This window comes from Solanum lycopersicum, chromosome 5 (assembly GCF_036512215.1).
Source record: "Solanum lycopersicum chromosome 5, SLM_r2.1".
NCBI classification, from domain to species: domain Eukaryota; kingdom Viridiplantae; phylum Streptophyta; class Magnoliopsida; order Solanales; family Solanaceae; genus Solanum; species Solanum lycopersicum.
The window spans coordinates 65,305,651-65,323,690 of NC_090804.1; the positions used below are offsets into that span (position 1 = coordinate 65,305,651).

The 18,040-nt window shown below is 28.8% G+C and overlaps 1 protein-coding gene and 1 pseudogene across 2 annotated transcripts; one reads left to right on the plus strand and one right to left on the minus strand.

Moving 5' to 3' along the window:
• The first annotated feature begins 2,230 nt into the window (after positions 1-2,230).
• On the plus strand, positions 2,231-3,199 carry ASH1 (acylsugar acylhydrolase 1). Its single transcript, NM_001329407.1, is given in 1 exon segment — positions 2,231-3,199. A coding segment is annotated over 1 exon segment (969 nt).
• Positions 3,200-9,504: 6,305 nt separating this feature from the next.
• ASH2 (acylsugar acylhydrolase 2) lies at positions 9,505-10,462 on the minus strand (annotated as a pseudogene). Its single transcript, NR_144630.1, is given in 1 exon segment — positions 9,505-10,462. The product of NR_144630.1 is annotated as an acylsugar acylhydrolase 2 (transcript).
• Positions 10,463-18,040: the final 7,578 nt, after the last annotated feature.

Consider the following 18,040-nt stretch of genomic DNA (forward strand, 5'->3'; position numbering starts at 1 on the left):
TTATGAGATTATTAAAAAGATCAAGATATCCCAAGTTTTAAATAATCCTGGATTATAAGAATCCTTTGAATTTTCGCCCAATTTCTTAGGTTGTACGAAGTAGTTAATTTCCATAAATTTTCTATTAAATAAAAAGACATTGATAGGCTTTGGATACCCTATTTTAGCAATAATGTATACGTGTGAAATTGGACCTTCATGACTTTTATAATTGCAAATAATGTTTAGTAATAAATAAATAGAAATCTACTAAATCTAGAAGTCCATTTGGTACCTTTCTTACGATACTTAACAAGCTTGTCTTGATGATTAGTCTTTTTTTTCGCTTTTTTAATTAGTGTTCAGAATTCGTATTTGAGCTCTGACTAAATTTGAATTGCGCATTACATGATTCATTAGGGGATGAAACTCTCAACATAATTTTCTTTATACTCAAGACTTGAATCGATACCTCTAGTTAAGGGTGAAACAGTCCCGTCAGTTCTTCCACAATTCATGTTAGTTGGATGGTTATTACTTATTATATTGTGGCGTGTCGTTAATTTAAGTACAATATTTTTTCTAATTAAATCGTTTCACTATTGTATCATATTCTAATATATAGATAGTCTTAAGAAATTAAAAAAAAAAGCCTTTTTATAATTGATTTCATAAACTAAACAACACATTAAAAAATAGAGTTCATTATTCAAACGTCACACGACTATTTGCAATTTATTTAATAAAATCATCTTGACTTATTGAACATACATCAACATAGATTCTTCATGCTAATTCAACCATCGATCAATAATCTGAAATGCTAGTTTACATTATATATATATATATATATATATATATATATATATATATATATATATATATATATATATTATTTCTATTTAATTCCAAAATAAATTGAATTAAAATAACTTTCTTATTAAAATCCTTTACATTTACATTAATATTTAAAGATAAACATACAATACGATAAAAACTTCTAGAAGATAATATTATAAAAATTAGGATAGCCACTTGAAACCGACTTGCTAACTAAAAGAAAGCATTTACATTTGTAGGAAAAAAGTAATAAATGAATAATATGGACAGCCACACATAGGCAAAATAGTGATTTTGACTTCACACCAAATACCAATAATTCAAGCAAAGGCGTGTTCCCAAACGGAAAGTTCATTTATATCTCAACAAACAAGAAGAAATTAGTTGGATAGGACTAGCTCGATTTTAATTTACGTGGTATTTTTTGAATTTTAATATATAAATAAAAATTTTATTTATATATTTTAAATATTTCGAACCGTAAGTTATTGTACATATGTTATTTTCTTAAGTAATTTTTAAAATTGTGTAAATTTTATTTTTAAAACACTTAAAAATTTCATGCTCGAAATCACTAACAAAATAAATTATTGGATAATGTATAAGTACCCCTCAACTTATACCAGAAATCTTAGAGACACACTTATACTATACTAAGGTCCTATTACCCTCTGAACTTATTTTATTCATAATTTTCTATCCTTTTTCGGTCTATGTGTCATTATCTTGTGGGCCCAACGCTATTTAATTTTTTTTTCAAACTAGTGCCACGTAGGTCAAAAAGGGGTAGAAAATTACTAATAAAATAAATTCAGGGGATAATAAGACCTTAGTATAGTATAAGTGTGTCTCTGAGATTTCGGACATAGGTCGAGGGGTTACTTGTGAATTTTCCCTAAATTAGATTCTAAAAAAAATAGAAACGTGTCATATAAATTGAAAAATGAAAAGTACTCTTTTATAATAAATATAATGTCTTAAAAATATGGATGGGAAATGAGTAAATAATTATAATTAATGATAAATATAAAATAGGAGAATAAGTGTAAAAATATATTTTAATTTCATAAAGTGAACAATTACTGTTGGATATTTTAAATAGTACAAAAATAACTACTGTTAGATTGAGAAAATTTAACAAGAGTATTTCATCTCTATACTCGTACTAATTCATGTGTAATTTTGGATGAAGATTAACATAATTATATTTGATCGAATTTTTATTTTTTTTTAACGCAACACAAGTAAAAATAAACGGATTCAAAAAGTTAGCGAGTACTTTGACAAAAAGTTAGTGAGTAGTTTTCTTTTTCTTCTATAAATAAATTAGACTTTTTTCCATCCATTTCCAACCGAAAACACAACATATCCATACTCTGTTTTTTCTAATATTTGCACTCTGTTTTCAACCATGGCAGATTCCGACAACAACAACGACATTGTCACTGATTTCTTCCCATACTATCGACTCTACAAAGACGGTCGAGTAGAACGTTTCTACGAACTTGGTGGTGTACACCAAGTTCCACCGTCGCTGGAAGATCCAGCGACTGGTGTATCATCAAAAGACGTGAGCATCTCTGCTCACGTCTCCGCTAGACTCTACCTCCCAAAAAACACCGCACCCAATCAAAAACTCCCCGTCCTAGTGTATTACCACGGCGGAGGACTTGTATTAGGATCCGCATTTTTCAAAACAGAGCATTGTTATCTCAACCATCTGGTTTCCGAATCGAATTGCATCGCGATTTCTGTAGATTACCGTCTTGCCCCTGAGCATGACATCCACACAATCTACCAGGATTGTTGGGATGCACTTCAGTGGGTTGCGTCACATTCTGTTTCTGATACAATTAACAAAGAACCATGGATAGAAAATCACAGTAATTTTAACCGACTGTTTGTAGGGGGTGACAGTGCTGGAGGCAATATAGTTTATAATATGATCATGAGAGCGGGCAGAGAAAAATTGATCGGAGATGTGAAAATTTTAGGTGCAATACTTGGATTTCCTTATTTGATGATACCATCGATTGAAAACTATGACAAAGGAATGGCTTACAAGCTTTGGAATATGATTTGCCCGCTCTCTGAGCGGGGAAATGATAGTCCAATGGTTAATCCAGTCTCAAAGAAGTGTCCTAGCTTATCTAAGCTAGGATGCTCGAGACTTTTTGTGTGTACGGGAGAGAAAGACGAACTTGTCCCTGGAGAAGTTGCGATAAAATTCGCCGAAGCTGTGAAGAAAAGCGGATGGGAAGGCGAAATTGAATCGATTATAGTTGAAGGTGAAGGTCATTGCTTTCACTGTGAAAATCCTCAAGCTGAAAAATCCAAAGATTTGATCAAACGTATAGTTTCTTTCATCCAACGTGATTAACATTTGTTTTTACAAATTATTATTATTTGCACTCGTAACGAGTTTCCTCGAGAAACAAATCTATCTATCTCTATGAGATAGAAATAAAATTTACATATATTCTATCTTTCATATCTTAAATTAAATATCTTTCGATAAACATATGTAATAGTGTGAATATTTTATTGGTAGTGTTCTGTGGTGTAGATAAATTGTTAGAAGCTATAAAGTGTTTAATATGTGGTATAGTAGCAAACAGTCCATGTGATAAATGAACGAGTCATATCCATCTTTTATATATATATATATATATATATATAGGCTTAAGTCAAAACCTACCTGGAAAAGTACTCCATTACTCGACAACTTTGTCCGTCGGTTTCAATATTCGGTGGATGCGGCCCCTTAAAGTTGTCCTCATAATTTACTTAGACACCTCAACTAGGATCAGTACCTATTGAACACTTTTATTTATTCAAAACTTGTTTCTATTAGACGTTTTTCGACAATAAGTAAAAAAAATAAAGTGTATATAATGCACTTGCTGTGATGTGGCAAAGTGACTAATTAAAAAATAACATGTGGCGATAGACCCAATAATTGTAGAAAAATAAATTTATATTAAAAAGAATGAAAATTATTTCAAATAAATTTTCCGTCTATTTTTTGTATAAAATAAAATAAATAAGAAGCCCAACCCTACCCCATCCCCTTTCTTCTCATCTTCTTCTTAGCAAGATTTCTTTCTCAAAGGACAAATTCAATTTCTTTGTTAATTGAATACATAATTATTTTTTATTCTTAATACGTGAGATATATTCAAAGAGACTGATATAAGAGTGACAAAGAAAGACACTCAGTCAATCTTGAGATCAATAAAAAAAAGAAATTGAGAGGAGCTAAATTAATTTTATTGAATCAATCTAATATTATGTTTGATAATTTTAGTGGGTTTACATTTTAATTTAAATGGTAATATTTATTCGAAGATAACCGAAATGGAGGTCATCGACTAATTTTTTTCAATCCAATGTTCTTTATTCTTTCTTTCCTCCAAATTTAATTAGCATGTTCATTTTTTATTTTTTAATAAATATCGAAAAGAAACAGAATAGAAAAAAATAAGAAAAAAATGGATGCACTGGTCTTCGTGGAGAAGACGAGTTACAGGGGTTGGGTGGGGGCTTTTTGTTTTTTTCTTTTAAGAATTAGTATTAGTTTTAAATATTTATTTTTTAAAATTAAATTATCTAAATGCCAAGTGGCACTCAAAGAAGCAAAAGTATTAAGTTCTTTTTGGAAAAAATAAAAATAAAATATTATTTAAAAAATTTCACGCGCTCAGAGGAAGTGTAAAATACTTTTTTGGCCACCTCAACATTTTGTATTAAATAGGTATACTTTTTGAACAGTTCAGATGTTCAATAGGTACTGGTCCTAGTTGAAGTGTTTAAGTGAATTATGAGGACAACTTTAAGGGGCTGCAGATGACTTTAGTCATATATATATATATAATAGTTCATACATAAATCAAAAAACTACTCAATTTTTATAAACTCCAAAAAATTAAGAGCCTGTTTGGCTCAGCTTAAAATGTCACGACCCAAAATCACGAGTCGTGATAGCACCTATATTCCCAGTCAATAGGTAAGCCAACCAACATATTTTAACAAACTTAACTAACAAGAAGTGAAAAGACAACATTTTCCAAAATCTTCAACACTGAGTTCTTATAAGTACGAATACGGAAAACTGAAAAAAATACTACCCAAGAAATGGTGTCATGAGTACAAGAGCTTCTAAAATACGATGCAAGTCTGAAACTAAAAGACAAATCTAACATAAGGGATATCCTGTCTGAATACTGAATAACAGAATAAGTAAAAGATAGAGGGAGGTGTGGGCCACGGAACAGCCAAGCAGCTCACCACAACTCCAAGAACTTCAAGCCGGACTCAATTTGCTTCACGAGATGTGCTCCTACTCGGAATCGAATCTGCACCACAAAGAGTGCAACAAGCGTAGTATAAGTACGAAACCACGTGTACCCAGTATGTCTCATTGACCGACAACGAAGAAGTAGTGACGGGAGTTTATATAAGAAAATAAGTTCTTAAATTATACAAGTATATATATGTATTACACTCTCTATTTAAGTTTCATTAATAAAGGAAATCAACATTTAATATTTTCCAAACACCAAATGAAACATATAGTCATCAAGAATGAATGATGGGATGAAATGCAATGCAATATGATGCCATGTAATGATATGTCTCAGAATACCCAGTACTCACTCAACCGTATATACATGATACTCCTCGGAAATACATCGAGAGTTCATGACCCATGGGGGACTCGCGAGGTCCATATACCGACACGGACGATCTCCACGTGTCTGTGCGGACGATCTCAACGCACTATCATAATATCAAATAATTTTCGCACGGACGGTCTCCACGTGCCCAAATTACAATCTTAACATCTCACCATCCCCAGCACGGACGATCTCCACGTGCCCAACTTATACTCAGTCTCATGTCTATGCATGTGCACAATATTATTTCAATAGAGGGGATGATGATGCATCTCAATCAATCAATATGAGCATAATACGTAACCACCTCAATTATCACAACTATACGGGTGAAATAAATAAAACACAATCACACAAGGAATTCAAGTCAATAATATATCAGCTAATGCCCATATGCTTTGGCATTCTCAAATTTCAATCCACATTCTATAATAGTAATTTTCTTTTTTATAACACCGGTACTCGTACCAATGCCCGTCACACCATTGATACGAGACCACCATCCTTCCCCCTTACCCCTTTGTCTATTTTCATTTTTAATCTTTAATTAGGAAAACGTCCTTCAACAAGTCTGAAAGTCTTAACATACCTCAAGAGTCGAGCTCGTGTCACGAATCCTCAAGATAGTTCCTTCCCTTTTCGTTAAGTTTTGGAATGCTCACAATCTACCAATGATGCAATATTCATAAGTAAGCGAGTTTGTGGACATTCAAATTATTATAGGTATATCATAGATCCTAAACTCACTCATATCTCTAATCAAACGTCAAATTTGGTATAATTTATATGCCAATTCGTCAAATTTCAAGCCAAGAACTTAACCTTAACCTCTCCAAATGGACTAAAATCAATGTTAAATCATATAAAATAACACCTAATAATTAATTATCTATATAAAAAAAAAACAGAAAAATAAAATAAAAAAAATTATCGTTGGCAATCGATGGGAATCACTGGCAATTCCCAAAATTTCATAACAGTGCCAATTTGTCATTCTGCACAGGTGACAATTTGGCCTGTTTGTCACATGCCAATCATTGGCAATCATTGCCCAATGATTGGCTCAACATTCTTCCCATCATTCTTATGCAACAGTTAATTATACGGGAGGGAATTTGCAGATCAAATTCCCAGATTTTCACAATACGTCTAGCGATTAGGATTTTATTAGACTATCACCTAATAATCATACTAACGTCCCTAGAAATCCCAATTCGTGATAATAAATAAATTCTCAACTCACTATACACTACATCTTACCCATGAAAAAAAACACCCTTAATAAACGACCTAAGAATATAATAATAACAACAATCTAATGCCCTCTGACAACCTATTTTAATATGCAGAACTGAGAAAGAATGAAAATTTCTTGCGTTTACCTGAGCAATTCTTATTGTTTTTCCTCTCGTTCGCTTACAGTAAGTTTCTGCCTCCACCCCTTTTATTTTCTGAACAAGAGTTTGTTAACCGTGAAACCCCACTAATCTATTATCTATATTACTTATATTAAATAAAGTTTCATCAACTAGGTACTTGTAGTTATCAATAGTTAAACTATCCCCCTTGAATTTTCCAAAAGGAGTCAAACTAGTCCTAGTTCTCAAAACGATCTAGCAGGTCGTTACATAAAAGCTGGTCAAATTGACTTATTTAGCTGTTTGTCAATACTCAAAATAACTTATTTTAAGTCAAAAGTTAAAAGCTTGGGTATGAGTGCTTTTTTTTTCCAGCTTATAAGTTGTTTTAAGTTGACCACATTTTTACCTTTTTGCCCTTAATATTTTTATACAATCTCCAAATTACCCACATAACCCTAACATCTCTTTCTTCTATTTCCCTTTTCACGTGTGGATGATAGACAATTACTATTACTAATGAATGAAAATAAAATAAATCTTAAATCTTTCAGGTGATCTGTTCAAATTATATATTAATAAAATGTAAAATAAGTTGCACATATAACTTAAATAAAAAATTATATTTCTCTTATAAATAATTTGTGATAATAAAGAAATATGTGAATGATAGACAATTATTATTACCTATGGATGAAACTAAAATAAAAAATCTTAAATCGTTCTTTAATCTATTCAAATTATATATCTTTAAAATCTATAATAAGTTTATATTCCTCTTATAAATAATTTGTGATGAGAAAGAAATATATGAATGATAGCAAAATATAATTATTTATGGCTGTAAAATATAAATTAATTAACTTTTATTATGTTAACAACTTTTAAGGATATTTCAGACATTTTGATTTAAAAAGCTATTTATCAGCACTTATTTGCCAAACACATCAACAATTTTTTTTTAACTTCAGCACTTTTATCCAAACGCATAACTGTTTATTTTAAAAATAAGTTTCAGCACTTTCAAAAGTACTTTTTTGAAGCTGCTTTTATTAAGCTCATCCAAACGGATCCTAATAGTCTTTATGAGGACCACTGTCACACAAATAAACATTAGTATCAACTGCGTCTCAAAATAATATAGTGAATAATTATTATCAAACTGAGATAATAATATCCTAAAAATAAGGGAACAAAATGTTTTTTTTTCAATGTTATATCTTTAGTAAAACTTTTACAATATAGTCTAGTAAAAAAGACACTTCTGTTGGGTTATCAAATTACAAGATGTTTAATTAATATCATAAGAAGACAATATTTTAAATGTGATTTTTACATACCATAGTTTAAGCATCCTAATTCATAATTAAGCGCCACTTTTTATGCCTACTTCTATTTAAATACTTCCTTATTTAAAAAAGAATATTCCTATTTTCTTTTTAGTTTGTTTCAAATATAATGACCCTTTTTTTTTTTATGATAACACTTTAATTTTAACTTTCCACAGGGCATGTTTAAGACCACAAGATTATATTGCATTTTGGTACATTTGACATAACTTTAATTTATAATCACAAAATTAAAAAGTCTTATTTCTTTTCTTAAATTACGTTTCAAGTTAAACTAGATTATTCTTTTTTAAACGGAGGGAGTACAATTTATGTGAAAAAAAAGTGTAAAAACTATAGTATATGGTTACACTAAGGGAAAAAAAATCATGTCCAATACTTACTAATTAGTTTGTTTTGATTACACCTTTTTGTCGTTATTTATATTTGAATCTGAATAAATTATATATTTCACGTAAAAAAGTATCATAATTGGATGTAATCACTCCTTCCCAAATTAAAATAATTTATATTTTGAGCTTGAATTTAAAACTTTAAATTAGAAAAAAAAATTACTCTATTGATGAAACTTTGACAAATTACACCAATTAGGATTCAAATTGTTCTCCTCTATTTTTATGACTATATTAGTGACAATTGAATGAATTATGATAACAGAAAATAAAATAAAAAATACAATATACAATATATGCAACTTCTTCTTTTGGTGTAGTGAAAAAATAAATTAAATAAAATATTTAAAATCGTTTATAAGTCACACAGATATGTAAACTTACTCAAATGATCAGCGGATTCATTTATATTTCGAAATCATAAACTTCAAATTGTGAATACACCTTTGTTAATAGGTAAATAAGCTCATTGTAATGACACAATCTTTCCAAGGGCAGGGACCTTTACATAGAGCAAGTTTGCTATCAGGGGCAGACCTACACTATACGATGAGGGTGCACGTGCACCCGGTAACTCTCAAAAAAGTTATATGTATACATATATATATATATATTTTAAAAAATTGATAGAAATTGAGATATAGTTAATAGTACACCCACAAAATCATATAAATGTTTTTGTGCAATTGATAGAAGCTAGAGATATTACCCTCTTAAGTTTTGAGTCCCATGGTTAGTTGTTTGACTGGACATTCCGCACAACAATTACTGTAGGCATTACATATCGTCAATTTAAGATAAAGAAAAATCATGTGAATAGTACATCATAACAACAACAACACAGTAATCTGAAGATATAGAATATATGTTGATCTTATTTTTACTACGGAAATATAAATAAGACATGAATCACTTGCGTTGGATAAAAGAAGCGATACGTTTGATCAAATATTTAGATTTAGGAGCTTGAGGATTCTCACACTGAAAGGCATGAACTTCACCTTCAACTTCAATCAACTCAATTTCCCCTTTCCATCCGCTTTTCTTCACAGCTTCGACGAATTTCGTCCCAACTTCAGCTAGGATAAGTTCGTCTTTCTCTCCCGTACACACGAAAAGTCTCGAGCACCCTAACATCGATAAGTCAGGGCTCTTTGTCGAGACTGGATTAACCATTGGATTATCATTTCCCCCTCAGAAAGCGGGCAAATGGTATGCCAAATCTTGTAAGCCAAACCTTTATCGAAGTTTTCAATCGATGGTATTAGCAAAAGAGGAAATCCAAGTATTGCACCTAAAATTTTCAAATCTCCGATCAATTTTTCCCTCCCCGCTCTCATGATCATATTATAAACTATATTGCCTCCAGCACTATCACCCCCTACAAACACGTGATTAAAATTACTGTGATTTTCTATCCATGGGTCTCTGTTAATTGTATCAGAAACAGAATGTGACGCGACCCACTGAATAGCATCCCAACAGTCCTGGTAGATTGTGTGGATGTCATGCTCAGGGGCAAGACGGTAATCTACAGAAATCGCGATGCAATTTGATTCGAAAACCAGATGGTTCAGGTAACAATGCTCTGTTTTGAAAAATGCAGATCCTAATACAAATCCTCCGCCGTGGTAATACAATAGGACGGGGAGTTTTTGATCGGGTGCGGTGTTTTTTGGGAGGTAGAGTCTAGCAGAGACGTGAGCAGAGATGCTCACGTCTTTTGATAATACATCTTCCAGAGACGGTGGAACTTGGTGTACACCAGCAAGTTCATAGAAACGGTCTACTCGACCGTCTTTATAGAGTCGATAGAATGGGAAGAAATCGGTTTCAACATCATTGTTGTTGTCGTTGGAAGAGGCCATACTTGAAACAAAGTATGCAAATGTTAGAAAAAATATTGTATTTTAAGTTGGAGATGAATGGAACATAATGTAGTCTATATAGAGAAAAAAAGTCACTCTTTGCTCTGTCTATTTTTTTTAATATTTTATTTTCAACATTTATTATTTATTTTTCAGATGACTTTTAAGATTTAAGATCATACATCATTTAGTATGAAGTATTTGATAAAATATTCATGTTAATCTTTATTTCTCAAAAAGATATAAAAAATTGAAAATGAAAAAATAAAAGTGAACTAAGAGAATAAAATCTCTATCTTACTCTGTATGACATATTTTAAATTTCAAATTTCAAAAGTCAAATAATGTTATTTCAATTCTAATTTTGAGCATTAGATCTTTAAGTGTTTATATTCTAAAATTGCTATATAAAAATTGACGTTTTAAAAATGTAAAGAATATAATTAAAAAATAAACGCACGATAAATATATACTTCTAGAAGATAACATTATAAAAATCAAGATAGTACCTTGAAATTGACCAACTAAGATAGGTACTAGAGGACTTGAGACAAGGGCGGAGCTACATCTAGCTAAGGGTGGTCAAATGAGCAATCTCCGTAGAAAAAATTTTGAGCTCTAAATAAGACATTTTGTTTAATTTTTAAAATCTCGTTATTTAAATTTAAAAAGAGAATAAAAATGACAACAAAATTCAAAAGATTCATATTATCCAGGATTATTTTAAAATTTGGAATATATTGATCTGTTTATTTTTTAAGATAGACCATTCGAACCTCAACTTCAACATATATTTTTTATAAATATTTGAGAGAGCCTTTGTTGTTAAAAAAATTAAAATTGTTATCGGTTAAATATTAAAATTATTAAATTTAAATAGATTATAAATCAATCTCTCGTGACACACACTTAAAATAAATATATGTATTCACATATATAGGCTTGTAAAATTTTATAAAATATACATATTAAATTGATGATATCTTTATATATATTGATCAATCCAATATAAAAAGATCACAGATCTTATCCATTATATTGAAAATATTTATTTTGCTTTTACTTTTCACTATTAAAATATGATCTTTTTAAAAAGAAAAAGTACTCATAATAGAATTATTGTATAGAGTATGAATATGAATATGAAAATATTTTATCTAAACTCAACGCAGTAAAAACTAAAAACCTAAAGTAACGTGTGAGGGCCTATGTGCCTTACAACTTAAGAATTTTGCGTAACAAATTGATTTATGATCGATTCAAATTGAATGGGTTCAATGATTAATTGATAATAATTTTGATTCTTTTTATCATTATGTTATTGATTTTTAATAAATAGTTTGAGGTTTTCTTTAATGAATTATCGATAATCAATATGTCATTGATAATTTTAAAATCGAATGAGCTCGAAAAATACGCTTAAATAGCGACTTGACTGCATCACTTATATTTTTATGCACATCTAAATAGTGAAAATAGAAAAGAAAAGAAAACACAACAACAAAACATTAATAAAATTAATAACGGAGGAGGAATATTATTTTAAACATTTTTTTAATCGTAAGGCACACACCGACATGCGTCTTACAAGGCACATGTCAACTTGCCTGGTAAGGCTCATGTCTGGCTGCGTTTTCTTGTATACGATTTAACCGCATCCATATTTCATCAAAATATTGTTCTCTTGGTTTGATTCTTATTTTTTGTTACATTTTGGAAATTCTACTCAATTTTTTTTGCCTCTGTAGCTCTAGACTCTTAATATTCCTGTTTGTATGTACTTCAACAAAAATGATCATTAGTGATAATAAATTTTTAATTGCTGTTAAATATGTATTTTTAGCGGCAATTGTCACTCTTTGTATAATATAATTGTATAAATTGTGTTTTTGTTTGTAGAAAGCGAGAGAAAATTATATTATATATACACATGCAAATATCTATATTTCTGTCCTATACACTTATAATTATACAATACAATTATTTCTCTGCCCAAGTCTCTTTTGTCGTTCTCTCTTTCGCGTTTTATACAATTCAATTATAATTCTCTTTTTCTCGTTTCATACAATTTGATTCAATTGTATATTTTCTGCTCTATTCCCTGCCCAAGTCTCTTTCGCCTTTCTCTTTCCGTTTTAAACATATTCAAATTGTATATAATTTATCTCTTTCTCGTTTTATACAATTCGATTCAATTGTATACAAATTTGAAGAGAAACCAACGAATCATACAATTACTTCTTTGTATATATGTATATCAAAATGAGCATAGCTTTAAGTTGTATATGTATAGTGAATATACATTTATATATTTGTTATGAGACACAATTATACAAACATTGCTATAATATACGAATTTAAATTTTGTGTTTGCTATATGTGAAAGTTGTCCATATTTAATATCGCTAAAACTTGTTTTTGTTGTAGTGATAAAAGAAAAACACAAAACACATATATCCTCTAAATTAGTTTTACTTTTTTAAAAAATAATTATTACATTTTTTCAATTTTATAATATCCCTAAGTTTAAAATAATCGTGTATAGTATAAATCCTTTGAATTTTCTCCCAGTTTCTTAAGTTTTATATAGAGCAGTTAATTTCCATAATTTTTTCTATGAAATAATCGCCCGATTTCTTAAGTTTAATAGAGTAGTTAATTTCCATAAAATTTCTATTAAATAATCTCCCAATTTCTTAAGTTGTATAGGGTACGTAGTTAATTTCTATTAAATATATAAATAAAAAGACATAGATAGGCACTAAATACCCTAATTTAACATTAAGTCCTCTAGTGCCTTTCTTAAATGGTCGATTTCGACGAACATAGTGGGTTTATTTATTTTTTTCAATTATATTCTTCATATTTAAAAATATTTTGAAATGTTAATTATTATGACTTATAATTTTTAAAACACTTAAAAAGTCTAATGTTCGAAATCACAATTAAAATGAAATTGTTTAATTTTCAAAATTTGAAATATATCACATAAATGTATGAATTTAAATCTCGAAAACTGATTTGAAAAATCAATTATTAATGTTAAAGATAAATGATGGGAAAAAAAAGTGCTTCTAATATAGAGTAGTGATCGGGTAAAAATGCAGGGAAGGAAGCGAATAATAACCTTTTTGTCTCTATATTTATATACAATTAAGAAAGAATAAAATTTATATTTAATTAATCTATTTACGTTTGGATTGGGTCATTTTTCTTTTAAGTTTGAGTTTTGGATTAATTGTTGGCTCTTATATTCGAGAAAAATAAAAGATGAAAAGAAAAACACAAAGAACTATATGAGAGTCCAGAGAAATAATTGTGTGTTTTTAAGAAATTTAATCTCCCCAGGTATTCGAGGTTACATATTAATTCTTCTCAGGATAAAATGAATTAACCATTAAAGAAGTAGCGGTACACCTCAAACTTCAATAATTTCAACAAACTCTCGAAATGACAGCAACGAATCAAACACAGACACGATTGATCGATTTTATTTTGTAAGAAATGTATACATAAGAAGGGAAGAATTCAATGTAAAAAATTGAGAGAAATCTTCTCTATTTATAGCCAACGAATGATAAAGATCACAACTTTTTGAAAAGAAGGCAACATTTTTGAAAAGATCACAACAATTCTGAAAAGAGACAGTCTTTTAAACGATTACAATCCTTTAGAAAATATATAATCATTTATAAAAATCACAAACCGTCGACATAGTTACAACCATTCATTTTTTGTTCACACCTTTAAAGTACAACATTAATCAAATTGGTTATTTAGAATTTTTTATTCTTAGCCTATAAATTGAGTTTTTTTCTTGTTTAAAAGATGGATATCCTAATAAAGTAATCATGTTAAGTTATCTTTATGATTTTTCAATTATAATAGTTCATATATAAATCAACAACTACTCAATTTTTATAAACTCCGACTAAAACATCAATTAATATTCATTGTGTGGAACCACTGTACACACTTCTTCAAATAACAATAAACAATACTGTTAAATGCATTTGGAAATATCATAGTAGACAACTATTAAATTAAAATAGTAATATTATGAAAATAAGGCAAGAGAATGTTTTTTTCATAGTTATATCTTTAGTAAAACTTCTACAATATAGTCTAGTCAAGAAATGTGATTTTACATACCATAGTTTAAGCATCCTAATTCCTAATTAAGCGCCACTTGTTATGCCTAATTCTATTTAAATACAATTAATGTGGAAAAAGAAATCTAACTATAGTATAAATAGGGGTGTTCGTGGTTCGATTTGGATAGGTTATTGATCAAAATTAAAATCAAATCAATCTAGTCAGTTTTTAAAATTTCTAAAGCCAAACCAAACAAAAAAAATAACCATCGATTTGGTTCATTTTTTTGATTTTTTCGATTTGAAAGTAATAATTTTCTTTTAGGTTGTACGTATCTCGATAGACACAAACACCAAGTTCATGAATAATCTACATAATAACTAATGCTATTTCAGTGAATCAATTAAATAACATTAGAGTTATTATTACACGAATAAAGTGTATCAGTTAAGAGAAAGTGTGACAATGTTATGTGAAGTACAATAAGTAAAGACTAAAATATATTTTGATGGATTTGGATTTGAATTTGACATTGTTATAATTGGGCTTGAAAAAATGATAAAGTTAATGACTTAAGTTAATTAAAATTGAAAAAATTACGTGGATAAACAAACTTATACTATTTAATTGTTCATCATAGCTATAGTTTGCTATAATTACTACTTGCGACTAACATTATACATTAATTACGTGGGTTGACTTCGAGTTTGTATATGTATAATTCGCCAAGATATACAAATAAATATTATAATATAAATTTTTTTAGCCTATATACATATATAATTCACATCTCTCCCATTCTCTGCCCTCTCTCGCTCGCCTCTCTCCTCCCTCTCTCAATCTCACTCACCTTTCCCTCTCCCAATCTCCCTTGCCATTTATACAAATGTATATGTATAATATTCAGTTGTATTCTTAATTATATAAATATAAATTCACCTCTCTCCTACTCTCTGCCCTCTCTCGATCTCTCCCAGTCCCGCTCGCCTCTCTCTCCCGCTCCCAATCTCTCTTGCCATATATACAATTACATATGTATAATATACAATTATCTAACCAATATACATATACAATTCACCTTTCTCCCACTCTTGTCCCCCTCTCTCTCGCCTCTCTCCTCTCTCCCCCAGTCTCGTTCGCCTCTCTTCTCCATATAACATGTAGTTACAAATTATAATTATCAAACTCTAGCTATGGGAAGTAATTAATTATTTTTAGTGGCTATATGTGAAAGTTTCCCATTAAAATTTAACAAAATATTTTTATTTTATTTATGTATAATATATAGATAATTATAAAATTTATGTATCTAATCAATCAGTTGGTTTTTGATTATTTTTTGCAGTTGTTTTTTAATAAAATCAAACCAAACCAAATAGTAGCGATTTTCAAAATATAAAAATCAAACTAAAATTAAATATCAATTTCTTTTAATCGATTTGATTCGGATTGCGGTTTAGTTTGATTGTTAACCATAACCATGAACAATCCTAAGTATAGGGTTACCCGATGGAAAAAAAAGGTCATGTCGAATACTTATTATTTAGTTTGTTTGACTACACAAACCTGTTTGTGGTTATTTATATTTAAATATGATTAAATTATATATTTCGCATAATTTTTTTTAATATAATCACTCCTTCACAAATTAAAATAATTTTATATTTTGAGCCGAAATTTGAAACTTTTAATTTTTTTAAAAAAACTTGTTACTATATGATGAACGATTATTTCAAGTTTCAACATATAACTTGACAAATTACACCAATTAGGATTCAAATTGTTCTCGTCTATTTTTATGTCTATATTAGTGATAATTCAATGAACTATGATTAAAAAAAAGAAGAAAAAGATACAATATATACAACTTCTTATTCTTTTGGTATAGTGAAAAAAATAAATTAAATAAAAAATTAAAATCGTTTATAAGTCACACAGATATGTAAACTAACTCAAATGATCAATGGATTCATTATTTTTTTAAAATTATAAACTTCAAATCGTCAATAAATTTTTGTTAATAGGTAAAATAAGCTTCCTGTAGTGATTAAAATCTCGCCGTGTTAAATAAACTTCTAACTCCATAGTCCCTTAATTTCACAAATAATAGTCTAGTCAAGAAAGATACTTATGTTTTTTTTTTCTTTTTTTGATTTTCTATTCGGTGTTCAGTACTCACATTAGAATCGATTAAATTCGAATTCGCGCCGAAAAGTTCCACATTGGAAGTAAAGCGCTCCCTAACAAAAGTGACTCTATTCCCAAAGGATCTCAAACCCGTAACCTTTTGGTTTAGGACCAAAGAAACTCTTGTTGGTAGAAAGATACTTGTGTTGGTTCATCAAATTACAAACTTACTTTTATTTTTCTTTTCCAAAAACTCTATATTTCTTTGAAAAGAAAGATAATATGCCACGTGACTATCGTAATATATACTTCATTCGTTTCATAATGGTCTACTTTGACTTGATACATAGTTTAAAAAATAAAAAAATGTTTTAAATTTTATGGTCCTAGATTAAAGTTATGCCAAATATACAAGATTGTTGTTTAATCTTGTGGCCTTAAACATGCCACACGAAAAAATAAAATTAAAATATTATTAAAAAAATCATTCTTTTTGAAACAAACTTAAAGAAAAAGAGATCATACTCTTTGAAACGGAGAGAGAATACTCGATAGATATAATCAAACATAAAATTGCTATTTATGTCTTTTAATAAAGTATAATCATGATTACAAATGGAATATACTAATTTTTTTTTAACCTCACGATAATTCGCATTCTCTGTCACAATTTTTGTTCTTCGAGTGACTTATCTTCATATAGCCACAAGTTTTAAGGGACTTATCTTCCTTTCCATCGAGAGAACTTTTCTTCATTTTATTATATACTGTATTTAAAAATAATAAATTCATTAGCTAATTAGCTTTGTTTATACAATAATATTTTATTTAATTTAGTTATAAGTAATGTAAACATTAGTTATATATTTTGTTTGGTATAAATGAAAAATCATGTTATTAATAATATAAAAGATTTAATGTATGTGTTGTTTCAAAAAGACAATTATCGGTTAAAATTTTTTCATATTTTTTTCATCGCATTTGAGATATTATTATAAACAAATATTATTTTAAAAAATATGCAAATGCATGTTATTTGTAAAACAGAAAATCAATAAATTGAATAAAAATAATGATAATATAACTAATATAAACATTACTGATTCATTATATTATTATATTTAATCCTATTCTTACAATTAAGATAGCTTGATATACAAATAGATTATTTTGATATTGTAATCTCTGTATAAATATAAAATAATTCCAAATCAAATGAGGCAAGTGGAGTATTACACGATTAAATTTGATATTAAATCTATACAATATTTAATCGATTGTATAAATGTAATGCAAGAGAAGTTTATACCGCCAATCAAATATAATATAAATCTAGTTAAAAAAATATCTCAATTT